The 19333-nt window shown below is 36.0% G+C and overlaps 1 protein-coding gene across 3 annotated transcripts in view; it reads left to right on the top strand.

Annotated features, from left to right (window-relative positions):
* LOC118203566 (beta-1,4-glucuronyltransferase 1-like) overlaps nucleotides 1-8156 on the top strand; it is a 43954-nt gene extending 35798 nt beyond the window's left edge. For all 3 annotated transcript variants that reach the window (XM_085816528.1, XM_085816527.1, XM_085816526.1), the window contains one exon: nucleotides 7917-8156. In XM_085816528.1, the coding sequence (XP_085672654.1) occupies nucleotides 7917-8114 (198 nt within the window). In that variant the 3' untranslated portion in view covers nucleotides 8115-8156. The remainder of the gene's footprint in view (nucleotides 1-7916) is intronic.
* The last annotated feature ends 11177 nt before the right edge of the window (nucleotides 8157-19333 follow it).

Genomic DNA, 19333 nt, shown 5'->3' with positions numbered 1-19333 from the left:
GACAATTTGAAGGCAGACCGTGTACAGACGCTTAGGGCAGATTGGTCTATATGCTCATAGACCTGTCAGATGCGTTCCACTTACTGCAACTCACTGTCGCCTGCGGTTAGCCTGGAGTAGAGAGCATGCATTGTGGACACCGCAACAGTGGGTTTCTGTGATGTTTTCCGATGAGTCCAGATTTAGCTTGCAGTCTGATTTCTCGCCGAACTTTCATATGGAGAGCTCCAGGTACCCGTTACCACCAAGAAAACATCATTGAACGACACCGTTACGGTGGTGCAGAAGTGCTCGTTTGGGTTGGAATTATTCTGGGTTCTAGAACTGACCTGCCTGTTCAAATTGGAACCATGACAAGCTAAATCTATCGGGACGTCATTCTGGAACAACATGTACGTTTGCTTCAAGGCGCCGTGGGCGCACAATTTGTGTTTATGGATGATAACGCCCGTCCTCACCGTGCAAGCATCGTAAGCGAATGACTTCAATCGGAGGATATCACCCGCATGGACTGGCCAGCATTCTCACCGGACTTGAATCCAGTAGAGCACGTGTGGGACATGCTTGGCCGACGAGTTGCAACCCGTCAACCTCCTCCTACATGTCTACCGGAACTTCGGAGAGCATTGCTTTTTGAGTGGTGTAATATCCCCCAAGATCAGATCGATAATTTGATACTCAGCATGCCTAGGCGCTGTACGGACTGTATTGCATCGTCTGGGAGACATAGAATGTATTAACAATCATACCAGCCATGTAATATTGGTTTTTTGTAAATAGGTTTTCTTTGTAATTTGGTCCAGGGAGGAAAAAATCGCTAATTTTTTTAATAATATCAAACATATAGCATCTTTTTTTGCTCTTTACCTTTTGTTTAATAAATAAGCTTTACAAATAAGTCAAATTTGTTTTGCTTCTAACTCTTCCTTTGCCTGATTTTACATTATCCTTAATTTATGGACATGAGTGTAAAAACGGCCATGCATTACCACTCACATAATCAAGAAAGACTTCTTTAACGTGTCAATTCTTCTTGTGTTCAGGCTGGGTAAGTTTTCCCGAGTTGAGTCAAATTAACCACAGGCTTCATTCCTGTTTCTGCCCTTCTGTCAATTCAAGTTTCAGCTTTGCAACTTCCCCCAGAACCTAAATCTTCCCAGGTTTCCAGGAAGCTGCCCGTCGTGTCATTTGAGGAGCATAGTGGGATGACTGGCTGGCATCGTTTCTAATACTCTCACAAGCTGAAGAGTTTGATTTCTGTTATTACAGAGTTGAGTTGATTATTATTATTAAATTTGATTTCTGTTATTCAGCATTTTCGAAGAAAATAAACGCATTGTTACTTAGTGTACGTTTCCGTGGTTAACGATTTTCCACAAGAATAAGAACTCTTTTCTCTGAAGATCAGAGACGCCTGGAAGGCGTTTTCCAAGTGTGCTTCACTTGGACTTATTTTCTTTCAGAAAGTGGCCCAAAGAAAGAAATAGCAGCCATTTGAGACCCTATCGGAAGAATAGAAGGTGAAGCCAAACTTACGTGCCCTATTTCGTGCAACTTTTCTAGTTTCATGTTCACAGCATGCGACTTCGTATAATCATATGAGATTGATGAACTGTTTTTGTATTGATGATCGACAGCTGCTTAGCTTTCAGTTTTCACGGATAACTCCTAAATTCTTAACCCTTTGTTGCATACAAATAATCTAGAGAAGTTAAACGAAAATGTTTGTATTTTTTCTACTTAAAATAACCTGAGTCATAATAAAAAAAATAATTTTATTCAAATTTCGTTTTAAATAATTGCTACAGTTTGTTCACTACAGTGGACAGCCTGCATATACGTACATGCATACAAATCTCTTCCCAATGATTTACGGTCATTGCATTTGAAATCATTTCCTGCCTTGTTTTCAGTGATCATTACCATCTTCTAAATGGTAAATCTACAACTGATATGTACATACTGATCCCCCAAAATACCTTCATTTCGTCGATTGTGATTGAATTCATTTTGCTACGATTTTGTAATCTGTACCTATTGGATTCAAATGTCAAATGTTCTAGAAATTCCTTGCCAAACATAAACATTTCCAGTGGTGTTTTGACTTGATAAGCAGTACATTTGGGTTTCAATTCCCTCTTTTCGGTAGATCTTTATCTACCCACTCCACAATTTTCTCAAACTGACATTTAAAATAAAATGTCTAAAATGACTAATTATGAATAAAAAAATGGCAGTATAAGAAAATGTAAGCAATATTATATAATGCTTACTATGAGAAATTGTATTAACTTGGAAACAGAAGTAGCAGCCATTTTCTAAATAGCAATGCTTTACTTAGTGACGCTATACAGCCATCTAGGATAGATAGTTGAAAGTTCTAATAATATAGAATGAATAAACACAGGAATGGAATCTGTTAAGGCATTTACAGAAGAGTAAACAAATTTAAACTTTTGTCTACTACAGTGGAAATGATGCAACAAAGGGTTAATATATGGGTGTGATATTAATGCTTGCTGTGTGTAACTGTTAACTGTACACTGTTGATGAAGGATGGAGGCACTGTCTATTTACCATAGGTTAGTCGAATTCTGGCTATTGGCCTCCACGGTCGAGTGCGAGAACGTCCGGTAGGTAGGGAAGAGTTCGCAGTAAGTAAGTAAAGGGGTATGCCTACAACTTTTTTCCCCACTGCCCATTTGAGAGCAGCCAGCTATAACGTGTAGATTGCGTATTTACACCGAATGATAGCAAGATTATATGCATAATAATATAAGAAAAAATACAGTAACATATAATAGGACACAATAATGTAAATATGGAATAAAATACAATGGAATTCACATAGCAGAGCCCAGTATATTAAGTGCGTTACGTATATACATAATTGTTAGGCTGAGGAGCTAATACAAAGGTTTATTTTAAACTATCTTATGTGGAGTTATTTTACTGAGACAGGAAGATAAGGTATTTTATTTCTCCTTTCCGCATGTCTTCGGGGTGTAATTCGAAGCATACTCGAAACGTATTCGAGAGGTCCAGGATTCAAGTCCCGGAGAGAGCACTGCATATTTTTCAAGTCTCCTGCTTTAAAAGAACCTAATGACTCTACAAAGTCACGTGACTCTCTTTACAGATGCAGAGATTTACATTTAAAATGCTTAGTGTCCGTACAACATCTAGAAAATAACCCATTCTCTTCTGAAAAACGATTTTAATTGATTAATGCTTGGAGATTCTGATATTCTTAATTTCTGGATTCAACACGTCTGAAATACTAGATCCTAACAGAACTACGTCATAAAGTTGCTTATATCTTAGAATATAAGTACAATCATGTCTATAAATTAAGGATAATGCAAAATCAGGCAAAGGGAGAGTTAGAAGCAAAACAAATTTGACTTATCTGTAAAGCTTATTTATTAAACAAAAGGTAAAGAGCAAAAACAGATGCTATATGTTTGATATTATTAAAAAAATTAGCGATTTTTTCTCCCTGGAGCAAATTAAAAAAAAACACACTATTTACAAAAAAAAAAAAAAAAATTACATGGTTGGTATGATTGTTAATACATTGTATGTCTCCCAGACGATGCAATACAGTCCGTACAACGCCTAGGCATGCTGAGTATCAAATTACCGATCTGATCTTCGGGGATATTACACCACTCAAAAAGCAATGCTCTCCGAAGTTCCGGTAGACATGTAGGAGGAGGTTGACGGGTTGCAACTCGTCGGCCAAGCATATCCCACACGTACTCTACTGGATTCAAGTCCGGTGAGAATGTTGGCCAGTCCATACGGGTGATACCCTCCGATTGAAGGCATTCGCTTACGATGTTTGCACGGTGAGGACGGGCGTTGTCATCCATAAACACAAATTGTGCGCCCATGGCCCCCGAAACAAACGTACATGTTGTTCCAGAATGACGTCCCGATAGATTTGGCTTATCATGGTTCCAATTTGAACATGTAGGTCAGTTCTCGAACCCAGAGTAATTCCACCCCAAAAGAGCACTCCTGCACTACCGTAACGGTGTCGTTCAATGATGTTTTCTTGGTGGTAACGGGTACCTGGAGCTCTCCACATGAAAGTCCGGCGAGAATCAGACTGCAAGCTAAACCCAGACTCGTCGGAAATCATCACACAAGCCCACTGTTGCGGTGTCCACAATGCATGCTCTCTACTTCAGGCTAACCGCAGGTGACAGTGAGTTGCAGTAAGTGGAACGCATCTGACAGGTCTACGAGCATATAGACCAATCTGCCTTAAGCGTCTGTACACGGTCTGCCTTGAAATTGTCGTACCAGTGGCTGAAGAGAGCTGACGAGACAGGTCTGAGGCTGTGCTCCGTCTGTTTCTTTTGGCAGTAACTGCCAAATACCGGTCCTCATTTGGCCTTGTAACTCTGGGGCGACATGTGCTGTAACGTCTACTCACATTACCATCATCTTGGAATCGTTGCCAAAGCCTTGAGATGACACTCTGGGCAATTTCAAGTTCATCTGATACTTCCAGTTGGGTACGCCCACATTCCAGACGGCCGATAACTCTACCACGTAAAAAGTCATCCAAATGCGTCCTTTGTGTCATAACTATGCGGTTATTGCAGTGAAATTCTTATAAAGCGCCTGCGAACAATTTTACTTCTTTGCCTGTATTCCTTATATATCACTCTCTTACACTCTCGTCATGTGACGTAATATCGGTGTTATCTGGTTAGTTCCTGAAATTTGCATATGATTCTTGAAGATGTGTGTAGTGATTTTTTACAGGTAATATATTTATTTAAGAGTTCGATTTTCGCGTGACTCCGAATTATCCTTAATTTATGGACATGAGTGTAATTAGTTCAGGCAGAATGCTGAGAACAAATTCCTTAGCTAACTACCAGTATTCAGAGATTTTTTGCATTTTTCCCCCGCGTGTAATGATTAGTAGTTAATTCCCATGGAATAATACCCTTTTTAATGATTTACGGAGCTTCATTGTCTTAAATATCTATATAATTACGTATATGAAACATTTAGTACTGAAAAAATGGACATGAATAGTAAATAATTCGTTTTCACAATGGGTACTTTTAGCTATACGGCGTTTTTTCTTTCACTAATTCATCGACGTTTCTTTCCGCAGATGAAAATGTTTCTTTTTCTTCGTCTCTTTATTCGAATAGAATTTGAATGTTACATATTTGGAAAGGAAAGGAAAAGCGAATAAGTTTATTCAGTCTGAGATAACTTTTGTCGTGAGACGTTTTCGTCCGCGGTGTTTTTGCCACAGTGTTTTCTGCTGTAAACTCTGGAATCGAATCCATGTTGGAACTACCAGAGTTCAGCGATTTAACAACTCGACTGCTGGTGCACATGGAAGACCCTTCATTGTAATATATCCGGACGGTAGTTGATAGTGAGTCTATTAGAGAGTTAAAATAGGCAATGAAATTTTTCTGGTAGTAACCAGGCTGATTTGTACATATGTAACCCAAGGGCTTTGAAGCACGTGGTCACAACAAGACAGAGTACAGAAAATAGTGAATGGCAATAGTAAGAAAAAAGAAAATGGGTCTTAGAAAAACATATAAGGAAAAACGACATTTTAAAAGATGTTGAAGAGGACAGATGTTGAGGGGTAAGTGTCAATGATAGGACAAGAGTTCAGTGGGTGTTTTGTCTTCTTGGTTTAAGCTTTTAAATGACCGGCAATTCTTTCTTTTTATAATGCATTTATTTTTTATCATAATACCAACACACATACCTTTAGTGTAATATTAGTTTTAAATGAGAAGAATAAAATGTTTAAGAAGCTAACAACTTAGGTTAAAATAACACGCCAAATAACTATTATTGAAGTAAAGCTGCCTTAGGCAGTACGTCAGCCTTAGCCTTAGGTAGTTAGGCAGTGTCGGCAGCTGAGGAAGATGGTTCTGTGTTTAAACCATCAAAAAAGTCCTACAAAATTTACAAATATTACGCTGATTCTTGTTGTTTGACTTCTCCAATAAAAGCTAACAACTCTTAGAATTATCGCGTTCTTATTATACATGGATGCTTGGTTTGGTTTAGTATAGCTGATTATGGCAAAGCACAATAGGACTGTCTGCCTAAGAGGAGGGATACCTTTGTGGATGACAGTCAAATTAAAAGTGGCTCGTATATATATACTATATATATTACCACATGGGAGGGAACTACGAACACGCCTCTGCAGCTAACCCGGAATCACAGTTAGCTTGGAATGGTGTCCGCCGAAAACATCGCGGAGAGAACAACGTAAGGAGAAAATGTCGTTGCACAAAACATCCGGGCAGAAAATAAAGTAAAGAGAAAACATCGTGGTACAAAATACCGTCGTCGAAAATAAAGCGGTTCAAAAACTTCACAGTTTAAAAACATCGCCCTCGAGAATCTCATGGTAAAAAATAAAGTAGCTACAAATCATCGTATGACGATAACATTGCAGACATACATTTTTCAGGATTTAATAATTGTGAAAGGATACTTGCATAATGATTTGTAAGCGCAAGATGGAAAGAAGGATAATTTTTAGTTTCATATTTTTTATTAACTAATAAATATTTGCTGAAAATGTAAAATGGAAACTTAAGCATAGAAAATTAATGCAACTTATAGCACTTAATTTTAAACTGACATAGTTAACTAACAAATGCCATTAATAAATTATTTTTTATAAAGTTTTATTGGTAATTTTTCATGAAAAGTATAATCTAAAAAAGATTAGAAAAAGGAAGATAACTAATTGCATGTCTTTATCTATAAAAAAATTGCTAAGTTAATCATGAGTTTATTTTCTTCACTTTTGTTAATCGGATATTCTTATAGTGAAAATTATTTCATTTCTGCTTAAATTTCTTGTTTTGTTATTTATAAATTTATTATTTGATAAAAAATATGAAAGTAAAAATTATCCTTCTTTCCATCTTGCGCTCACAAATCATTATGCAAGTATCCTTTCACAATTATTAAAGCCTGAAAAATGTATGTCTGCAATGTTATCGTCATGCGATGATTTGTAGGTACTTTATTTTGTACCAGGATATTTTCGACGACGATGTTTTTAAATTGCGAAGTTTTTTAACCTCTTTATTTTCGAAGACGATATTTTGTACCACGATGTTTTAGAACTGCGATGTTTTTTCTTTGCTTTATTTTCTCCCACGTTTTGTGCCACTATATTTTCGCCTTGAGTTGTTTTCTCCGCGACGTTTTCGCCTGCGGTGTTTTTGCCACAGTGTTTTCTGCTGTAAACTCTGGAATCGAATCCATGTTGGAACTACCAGAGTTCAGCGATTTAACGACTCGACTGCTGGTGCACATGGAAGACCCTTCATTTTTATATTATGTGCTAAGCCTATATTAATTGGATTGCTGTTTACTTTTATGCTACTAATGCTTAAAGTCAACTGACACATTAAGATGACATTTAAGAATTTTTTCTTTAGGAATAATTAACATTTGTATGCATATTAAAATGTTCATAGAAAAAAAGTATAATTTACTCAATATAAATAATTGAAATAAAAATGTCACTGCTCTCATTTTCATATTTGAATACTGTATCTTTTCAGTTTTATGATTTAGAAAATATTTCAAAGTTTTTATACGTAGATAGCATTTTAAACGAACTAAAGACAGGAAGGTAAAATTAAATTGTAAATATAATAGCAGTGATGTAATAATAGTTATACAGTAATAGTGTAATGTTCTGCATCTAAAATACACATATCACATTCTTAAATGAAAATTTCGATCGTCTGTCTTTCTCATTTAATTATTCTTCTTGAATGATTCTTTGCTTGATGAACAAATGGTGTTTTATTGTTATTAATTCAGCACTAAATTATAATTAAAATGTATCATTTCAAAAACCTTTTTTTTTTTTTTCATTGCAGTTATTAGAACTCTGTTTCCAGCATTACGAATTCCATATTTTGGACAATGCGTTCTTAGTCCAAGTTCAAGAAGAGGAAGAATCCATAAAGGATGTGAATGGTCTGCGGAATTTCGTCCTTCACAACACGGCTGCAAGAAAAAAGAAACTAGAAATACTACTTTGCCGATATGGTTTTGACACCGGTTGTTCTATTTAAGCGGATTGTAGCCTTAAAATAAAGTCATTCAAGAAAAAATAAGCTAGACAAACATTTAGTCATTACACGGATGTCTAAAGTATCTTACTTGCACTGAAATGAAATTACACCAAATATATATACATCACATCACCAGAGTCGTAGCTAGGGTTTTCAGCGCCCAGGGACAACTGAAGATTTCGCGCCCCCTACTGCTTGCCAAGGATGGAAAACATTTAATTCTAAAATTTCCTAACATCAGTTTGGCGCCCCTTGGATTCTGCGCCCGGGGACAGATCCCCCCTTGCCCCCCTCTAGCTATGCCCCTGCACATCACGCTTATATTTGGATATGTATGATATTTCTCATTTCAAATAATAGATTGTTATCATAAAATTTTATCCAAAATATGAGATTTTTTTTATATCTTTATTGGTCGTCAGCTTACCATCTCAGGTAATACAGTCTATTCTGAGTAATTGGCAGGATTGTCATGCTGAATGATAGTTCTAATCTAAATTACAACTCAAGATATTTTGCATTTTGGTGTAGGCCGATGGAAAACGCAGAAGCTATAGAACATAATTAATATAAAAACAGCGTTACCTAAAATAAACTTAGTAAGTGTTGTTTCATCTATATTCATCGGTAATTCCTTTACGTCTTGTTCCACAGTTTGCAATAAAAATCTCTTTTTGAAATTAGCGTCATAGAAAGAAGTTATTTAATTTTAAAAACGTTTCAAATCGATTTTTCCTTCATTCTGGGAGAATAATAATTTTAATATTAAAATAAATCAGTATCGTCTCGTGTAGTTTGGTGGAAGGGGAGACGAGGGCAGACACTCAAACCCGTCCCCCCTGGGGTTCTGTCCAAAATTGGGAGCGGAACTGAGGTAAATCGCACTGCCACCTGAATGGTGCTCAAGGCTGTTGCCGACGGCAGGCGTAATCAGGGGCGTAGCTAGAGGGGGGCAAGAGGGGGCATCTGTCCCCGGGCGCAGAATCCAAGGAGCTCCAAACTGATGTGACGACATTTTAGAATTAAATGTTTTCCATCCTTGGCAAGCAGTAGGGAGCGCGAAATCTTCAGTTGTCCCTGGGCACTGAAAACCCTAGCTACGACACTGGGCGTAATCTAGCGCTCCTTGCCATGAGGAATTTCGTGAGCTTGGGCTGACTACGTCAGACAAGTGAGCACATGGACCCTTATAAGGTCCATGACTGCAGTAGAAGACTATTTCTAATTCCTTATAATAACAAGAAGAAACAGCTATACTTCGGCCATATAAAGGTAAGGCGCAAGGTTTGTTCCTGTGAGACATTGTTAATTTCAAGGTGCCATTTTTATTTGGTGGTTAATAGCAATTATTGTTGGAGAACGTTATTTAGAGTAGTTAACAACAATGTTTTTCAATATATGGCATGACTGAAAGGCGATTCCTATTGCTGCTCTGTTAATACAGAGGCTTGATCTTGGATCTTTTAAGATAGTCATATGATGCCTCAAACGTTAAAGCTGAAATTGTACTTCAAGCATTGGGGTATTATGTCTTTCATGGCGGAAGATGTCGCTGTAAATATAGTACGATCATGCATCGATGAAGAAATAATTAAAATTTCTTTCAACTAGTTCCGTCTTACCAAATAATAAAACATTGCATTTTTTCATAACCTAGCTTCTGATGGTAGGCTTCGATTTTTTTTTTTTATCAGTAAGCGTGCTTTCTAAGGCAGACCCTTATCTTCCAGTTTCAGCTGTATTATCAGCAAACTGTAAGTCAAGATGCATCCAACTGTACTGATTATCAAGCTTCTATTAATCCGAATCATGTTAAAAATCGTAAGATGAACAACATCCACATCACTGAGCAATTTCAAAAGTTCAAGTGTATTTTTCTCAACAAAATTTCCCTTATGGTATTCCGTACATATAATCCTGTACATACGCCGGTACTTGGCTTTAACACTGGCCAAAGATTCTGGAACTTTCGACGCGCAGATAAATGTACTAAAAACTGACAAAAATCCCATAATTAACGTCAGTAGGGATTCCTGCATGCCAACAAGTCGAGCAATAATTACATATCCCAGGGCTAAGGAAAGAGCTGTGAATAAACTCAGAAAGAAAAGTGTTAAAGCTAAAAATAAAGGAAGGGAACAGCAATCTTCCAGCTGCCTGTGGAGCTGTAACAGTAAATCGTATGTTTTCAATTGATTAACCAGACGTTGAGGTTTGACCGATGTAGTATTATTAAAACGAAGCTGGATAATCTTGACTAATATGCAGCATAGGACATTGTACGTAACTAAAAATATACCTGGCACTAGGAAAATGCTGAAAAATAGTATTCCACTGAGGAATATCAATGCTTCTTCCAGCGCCCTGTTTTCTGGGAAACTATTTCCATGGAGCCAATAGTCAATGTATGGCATGTATCTTTGATGGTGATGGAATATTATCATTGATGAAGAAAATATAAATGGTAAAGCGACAACAACAGACAAGCTCAGATTGATTAATTGGTGTCTCACTAAATTCCGCGCAGTTGTCTCACAGATTAGCTCATCGAGAGAACGCAGTAATCTGCGTAAAAATTTAGATCTTGATTTATGATATACCATAAAGATAAAGAAAGACAGTTGCAAATACATTCTGCAACTAACGTTTTCGAGAATTTACCTCTTCTACACAAAAGAAATGCTACGTAAACGAAAACGAAATGCAAATATATACATCCTGGTCGTACTGCATGTTTGAAGTTTCGATTAGCTAAACACTCACCTAAAACACCCAGCATTTTCAGTAACCAAGTTCTGCGTAAAAGCGATGTCATTATTGATAATTTAGTAGGCTTTTTGAGTTCATTACTTGAGAAAACAGGACCTTTGATACCCGAAGGAATGCTTGTGACTAGCCTGTTTTGTAATGACATGATCGCATATGATAAAAATATATCAGAATAACACTCTTTTTTTGCCCATTTCAACCATGAAAGTTAGCAAGAAGTTGCTGACGTTTTTCAACAGATTGCTGAACATATGACGGAATACTATACAATTAATTTCATTATTATTAGTAACTGATACTTCATAGCGAAATCAGTATGCTTTTATAACCCTTCCAAGGCTCAATAGAAAAGTAGGTAAAATTACCCTCTAAATATTTTTAATCAAAATGTTATATTCCTTCTTGAGCACATATAAATTATCTTCTAAGGAAGAAAAAACTGTTGCAAGCTTTTAATTTCCTTGGGTCAATAAATTTCATATAAACCACTTATAATAAGGGAAATATCTTTCGCAACATTTATAGCAATCAGTCGCTGAAGTTGAGTGAATTCATACCAAATTGGCAAAACATAAAACATGTTTATCTATCCCTAATAACTTATTATAACTAATAACTTATAATAACTTATTATAACTAATAACCCTAATAACTTATAATAACTTATTATAACTATATTACAAAGTATGTCTATAATAGAAAACAGTGGTTTAAAAAATTAAGGTTCATAAAATAATCTTGCAAGGTTCTTAATTACATTGTTTAACCAAAAAATGAACACACATTTTCATTATTCTTTAAAATTTACCAAGAAAGTGTTTATTGAGATTTTTCTTGAGACATGTCAAGCATTTCACTATAGAACACAAGTAGAGCTGCAATAGTATGCTCCATACATTTTTTACACAATATTGGTAGAGAAATGATTTCTAAAAACTGAATATATTCTCATGCAAATCAACTAAAAACTTAATGCATTTTAGAATTCACTTAAATTCAACTTTGGCCAAAACTTATATCAGAACGTTATTACCATCACAGAAAAATTAGATTAATATGAAAATCTACCTTCTTTACATTTCAATATGCTCTGCTTCGATAAGAACAGATATCAGCATTTTATAACCACCGCTCGTGTTTGCACTTGTTGAGCTCAATATCGATTTCTATTGCGAAAAGCTTTTCGAAAATGATTTATGACACTTACGGAAATTACAAATCAGTTGAAGAAACGGCAAAGCACTTAATTCTCTGCTTGCAGCAAAATTGTCTATAAATAACAACAGAATGTTCAAATATTCAGTGACAATATAAAAGTAAAAACAAAATTCTTATTTATGTCTACAATAAAAAAGACATGTACTATCGACAGCTTTTTTATAAAAAAACTCTTTGGAGAACTTTTTCTTCGTAAGAATAGAAAGACTTGCGAGGGAAAGTGATGTTGCGACTGGAAAAAAAACAGAGAAGTCTACTTGTATTTTATAAAATTTGTTGTCAAGTCATTCTTATCATTTAATTGTTATTTATATTCAGGGAATAAATAAATAAATGCAAGTTATTTAGGAATTTAACAATTCTGAAAGAAAATTGCATTCACAGGCAACACTGCGTTTCATATTTGGTTTTGGCAACAGTAAAAAGTGAGTTCTTGGGTTTGGTTTAAAATACAACTGCATGACAGGAAGTGGCAAAAACCCCAAAGAACCATAAATTTCTATTAAAAGTATGAGAGAGGTGTTGTAAATAATAAATTAATTAATGTGAAACAGTGTCTCTTTTATTTAGCAGCATTACTAATACATTGTTGCGTGTGAACGGGTTCTTAATAAATTGAAAACGCAAGCCCGATGAAAAATGAAAAAAATTCACTCTTATCACAACAAATAAAACAAAAATGCTGAAATTTCCTCAGAGATATTTGTACAGTGTCGCAATATCTCACAGTAGTTATATTTTAAACTACTAAATGGTTTAACCGTTTGCGGCACAGTGTGTCCGATCTGGACACACCCAAAAATTTCCTTCTGTACGCACAGAAAAATTGAATGAAAAAGGATTTATAGGTTACTCGAAACCTTCTTTATTTATAGCAGATGGCAGCTCAACAGTCCATATATTTTAGCCATGTTAAGATTTTTAAGACCCTCATTTTTCAAAGAAATCTTCCAGATTTTTTTTAGGATATAAAAGGAATTGTTTGAAAAGAAATTTCTATGTTATTTTTTTTTTGGCTGTATGCTAATCTCCTTATTCTATATTAGTTTTAAATTTTTACCTTGAAATCTTCCCTAAAATCAAACGGCGAACCCCAGGTGTGCCCAGACGGGGCTCACCGATAATCTAGAACAACTGAGAGTCTGTATTCTTTGTTTCTCCGCATCTCATCGCTCAGTTCATTGACAACAATGCTCGTTTCAGCACTTTTTTCGAAGCTCTATTCAATTAGTGTGCCCACTTTGAGCACACCCACAGATATAAATGATAAGTGCTATCTTCAGAAAATTTTACTTGTGTACTCCTATAGGCCTAATTACACTGCCTACCTCCTTTTTTTTTTAAAATCAAAACTCCAACTTTAAAAGGTAGCGTGCCGGAAAGGGTTAACTGTTCAAAAATACAGAGAAAGCTAATCCGATCTCACCGCAAATTCTTTACAATAAACCACAAGAACTAAATAAACAACTGAATTGAGATGTTTTCCTCCAACTTTTATAAGCTTTTTAAATGCACGAGAACATTCTCGTATTTTCTGAAGTACAATTACGAGATCTCTATTTATTAAAATGTTTTTACTTTTCCCAGCGTAGCTTTCTCTTCAAGTCTCGTGTTGCATTGAACGGGAATATAAAAGAATTTTAGTTACAAATTCTACTAAAAATAGCTAAATAAATACAAAAACCATAACACTGCCCCTTCTCAAGGATTGTACGTCCCGAGCATTACAGTCCTTGGACAGGAAACCAAATTTACAACTAAGGCACCAGTGCAATAATAAACATTTTATTACAATAACAAACAACATAAACAATAATTACGATTGTAACTTAAAACAATTCAAATACTAAATACAAATCAAATACACATTTAGAAACAAAGAACCATGGTCTTACACTATTTACAATTATTTACACTACGTGCTATGGCCATAGTAAGGTGCTAACCTGTCGTAATGCAGGACTTTGGGTTTAGAATTCGACGACTTACGGATCCGAACCACGACGTCGTTCCGCCTGTTTAAGATCGTATGCGAACCATCCACAGGTGACTGTAATTTCGGAAAGAGTTCTTTCCTTCGAGTCGGATACCATAACAAAACTTTGTCTCCTTCGTTGAATTGATGTCCAGTACCTCTGGTGTCGTATCGTGTCTTCATCTTTTCCGTCGCCAAGTTAACTCACTCTCGTGCAAAATTATGCATCACTTCAAACCGGGCCTGAACATTAGCTCCTGTGTCAATGATCATATTGCAAGGAACCCCATCGAAATACCCATTGATGGATAGTCTATTACTGCTGCCACTCACTGCAGAAATCTTGAGCGCTTTAAAACGGGGGTTTTCACTATCCTTCAAACTCCGCTTCCCGATATGATCATTAATTTGTTTCCTGCGTCGTTGCTGTGAAATAATGGTCTTATTTTCCATACCCGTTCTGCAGTTCCTTCGTGCGTGGTCTTCAGCTCCGCAGTCCAGCACTTTGGTTTCTTGTCACTCCTTTTCTGTCCCATGGCATTTAATTGTCTGTTTAACTCGTCTGTCATATTTTCGGTGCTCTGGGGGTGTTCTGCAGTTCCTTCGTACGAGTCCTTTAACACCGCAGTTCCAGCACTTTACGGTCGGTTTCTTGTCACCAGTATTCCGTCTCAAGGCACTGACTGATCTTGTCAAATACTACTGTTTCATTTTCCGTGCCCTTGGGTGTTCTGTAGTCCCTTCGTACGTGCCCCTCATCACCGCATTTCCAACACTTTAGAGTCAGTTTCTTCTCACTCCTTTCCCATATCAAAGCATTGATTTGTCTGGTTAAATCATCTAAACGGGCCATCAATTGATCCACTGGCTCATGGACTCTCACTGTTCTGACTGAATGGCGATCTCTATGTGTTGCTTGCTGGGCTGCTTCAATTTCACGGTGTACAACAGAGCGCTTTTTATGTCCTTGACATCCGCCATTTGTAGAGATTGCTGTATTTCCGAATCCCGAATGCCATCGATGAAGTACTCTGCAGGGACAGTATTTCCTTTGTTTTTCTCGGGCACTCCGCAAAGGCGAGGTGAGACCGCCTTTCAACATCCGTGACGAGCTCCTGGAGTGTTTCCGTGGGCTTCTGTTGACAGGATTTTAAAGCCTGCTGTAGTCTTTTAAACATTTCTCGCCAAAGCGTAGCTCCAATGCGCCGGATAGAACTTCTAGTCTAATCTCCGGATAAATCTAATCTTTGGTTTTCGGAAAGAGTCTGCAGGATATCCGCTGCGTCTGCTCTCAGAGATGCGGCGAGATGACAGGCCTTAACTTGGGAATCCCATCCATTCGCATCCGCCACTATAGAAAACTGCGTTTTATACACTTGCCAAGAGGTCTTCCCATCATATGTAGATAGTTTCAAAGAGGGACGAGCAGGCATTGGTAAAAATTTTAAACCGTCCGAATTGCTCCCTGCCGTCGCTACGAATTTCTTTAAAGTTTCCAGTTCTTTGGCAACTGCAGAAACTCTTTCATTAATTTGTTGTTCGATTTGTTGTTGGACAGCAGAAACTTTTTCTTCAATTTCTCCAACTCTATTTTCAACCATGTCCACTCTGTTTTCCATAGCCTCAAATTTGCTTTCTATTACGCAAGTAATTTCTCTTTTCATTTCTTCTTGACTAGCTTGAACAGCTTTCATTTCTTCCTTTAATGGACTTCTGGCCCAATTTCATTTCTTCCTTAACAGAGTTGAAGGCCCCTTCCATCTTTTCTTGGAAAGCAGCAAATGCAGTCATCATTTGCCTGAATTGTTTTTCCATCGCTCTATCCGCCCGTTCAGCATAATGCCTCTCCAGACGAGATCTTCAGGACACCGTAACGGTCTCTTTCAGTGATGCTACTGAGATTAAACAATATTCCGACCTCTCTCCAAATCAATTTGTGTTGAGAATGGCTTGTGGCACTAAAACGACTCTCATCCGTAAGGAGGATACGACTCCACTGATGAGATGCGCAGTTTTTGCGCTTCTTGCACCACTGTAAACGGTGACGCCGATGGTCAACTTTCAAAGGGATGCAGTGTTCAGGACGGCAGGCGAATAAGCCACCCTTTGTGAAGGTGTCTGCACACAGTAAACCGCGACACTTGTCGTCCCGTTGCTGTACACAGTTGTTGAACAATGGAGTTTGGGGACTGGTTTCGGGCTCTTTTCGCCTGCAGGACAATATATCGGTCATCCACTGCAGTTATTTTCCTTAAGTGGCCACCACCAACATTTCTAACAGCCGTACCTATAGTTTGTAAGGCTTTCCAAACGCGCGAAGCGACACTTTTGTTGAGTCCGAACTCTTCAGCTATACTGGTCACAATTCGCCCCCTACTCCAGATTTTCGATCATTCTTCCACGTGTGAAGTCATCCAGATCATTTCTTCTAGCCCTATTTCACGAAAGAACTCTTGTACTTGCAGCGAATGTCTTTAATTGCGTCTGCATCCTTCCTTTTTATGGTAGTCTCGAGTTGAGCACGACGACCGTACGCGCTTTTCACGTAGACTGTGACTTTTTTTCTTGACATTTGCATACAAATGACATTTCTACTGAATTGCTTGTTCATTGTACTGAACATAAGAACCTCTTTTCTACAATTTAATGGCTATCTGATTAAAATTTACATCGTTGCTTACGTTTTGCACACCAGTGTAATTAAAATCGTGAATGACATATACAGATGCAATGTGAAAAATTGTCAGGACAAAAAAGGCAACTGGTTCACTGCTTCAAAAATCCCATTTCTCACAGCAACAATTTGCTTTTACCTATATATGGTCACTAGAATAATAATTACAACTTTAAGTAGGAATTTGTTTACAGTACAGAATCCAGATACAGAATCACTGGGACTTCAGCAATTCTTGAAATTTCTGGATTTTAGATCATCACTTTAAATCTCTTAATATGACATGTAGAGATGGCAGTATTGAGGCTTCACTTATTGTTGAGATCAGATAGAAAAGTGCTAGCCTACAACGACTCAAAGGCTGAAAACATGGTCCTGGCTAACATCAATATATCAATCAATGTATTATTATTAGCTGCCATAATGAGACTCCATAGCCAGCAGGTGCTTGAATGTAGCAAGCAGGAATCTGAGTTAGTGAGGAGAAAAATAATATTTCCAGCATCCCTGCTTTCTCCATTCCTAGACTTTGTAAAAAGGGAATTTTTTTTAAAATTTATTATTGTTGTTATTATTATTATTTGTGATCCGGAAGTCCAGATATTGGTTGTCTGGATCTTGAACTTTGCACTCTATTTGGAAATAAAGTAAGGTTTTTTTTTTTTTTTTTTTTCCTCCCCACTTCTGTTACAATTCCATTAATTAAAAGTATTTGTTTTTCTGTAAGGCCTTTTTTGATATTAAATAACAAGTACTAGATAGTGTAATGAATCTCAAATAAATCATTTGGAAAACTTTTATAATTATTATTCTGATTTTAAATATGCCACTCACTTTTCTTATAAGGAGTATTACTAATGTTAAATATTCATTTGATGACCAAACTCTAAAACTGTACTAAAAGCTGGAGAAAAAAATCAGTTAATGTCATGACATTAACAGACATACCTAAAAATGATGTGGTGTTATCAACTATATGAAGGTACTGAAGTATGATTCCTTAAAAGTAGTCATACAGTTTTGAGATAATGTTATTTTACAACTTAATGTAATAAGAATGTTGATGAAAATTACAATATGCATAATTATGACTAGAACAACTAAGCAATGGCACATGGCAATATATTTTTACTTATTAAACAATACTTCAGTTCATGAAATGATTATTTTATTTTCTACACAAGAGATACCACTATTCGGTTTTGGAAGACGCATTTTTACTACATTTTTCAGGATGTAAGCTTTTAAATGAAGACACAACTCAAGCTACAAAGCTCCATTACATAACTAAATACTACAAAAATTTATAAAATATGTATAGAATGCTTAAGTAATACAGAGAAATACATTTTTGTAGTATAAATAAAAAATATACTTATGTGAAACATCTAACTTCAGTCCATACACAGTGAAGGAAATCAACATAAGTATATAATATATTACACATTCAGTTGAAAAATACATACAATTATAGCATTAAACCTTAATTAAAACAGAAATTAATGTATAATTCAAAGGCATTTCAGATTAATATGACAATTTCTATGAAAGTCCAGCTCTCTAAAATCTGTTTGGCACAATTACAGAATATGGCACCCTTACAATTCAAACCATCAAAACTGCACATAAAGTGCAAAATATGACTAACTTATTTTTTATGTAGGATGTTGCATTATCAGGTAATCTCTACTGCTGACTTAAAAAAAATCCTGATATTTTAACAGTTGTTCAAAAGGGTTTCTTAAGGTTTTTTACACTTTCAATGAGCTCAGTGTCTACCAGTCTGCTTTTGCACCTCACTCCTGATAATCTTTTTTTTTTTTTTTTTTTTTTTTTTTTTTTTTTTTTTTTTTTTTTAAATTTTAGCTTTATTATTAAGCATTGGTATCTTCGCACTTATGCCACATATAATTAAACCCAAAATCACAAAATTTCTAAAAGCTGCATAGCAGCATATGATTAGGATTCTCGATGCAATGTTAAGTAATGGCATACATTTTTATATTTTTTGAGGTCATCATATCAATATTCAGTTTTCCTAGAAAGATGGATAGCAAAAAATTTTTGTCTTTTTGTTATTAACTTTTTAATAAGACTATTTATGAAATATAAAGTTCTATATATTCACACCGTATAAATTTCAATTCAACATCAAAATCTCAAAATATTTAAAAGCAGCATATTTTTAAAAATCTCAATACAGTGTTGGCAGCAGTCGTACCTATTATTTATATTATTTCCTTAGAAAACACCCCCTCATACGGCCAGTCACTTAAAATAGTCATTATAAAAAAGAAAAAGTACATAATGATTTTAAAGAGACCAGATCATTAATTTCATAAATATTTCTAATTAGACATCTTATGATTTTATAATACGCATTTATTTAAATCAATGCCATTAAAAAGCAGAAAAGAACAGTGTTTATTGTTTTTAATTCGCTTAGTTTATTACTTCCAAAGTAAATTTGAAAGGATATTAGGCTTTACTGAATGGCAACATGCTGGTAGGTGAAGATAAAAATATTTTATTTTTGACCATGGCAACACATTGCTTTCATAGAGCCAAGTCTGATAAAACCAA

The sequence above is a fragment of the Stegodyphus dumicola genome, chromosome 5 (assembly GCF_044657685.1).
Source record: "Stegodyphus dumicola isolate Sdum_Otavi_A_Nest chromosome 5, ASM4465768v1".
Taxonomy (NCBI): domain Eukaryota; kingdom Metazoa; phylum Arthropoda; class Arachnida; order Araneae; family Eresidae; genus Stegodyphus; species Stegodyphus dumicola.
This window is presented reverse-complemented; position numbering and strand designations above follow the sequence as displayed.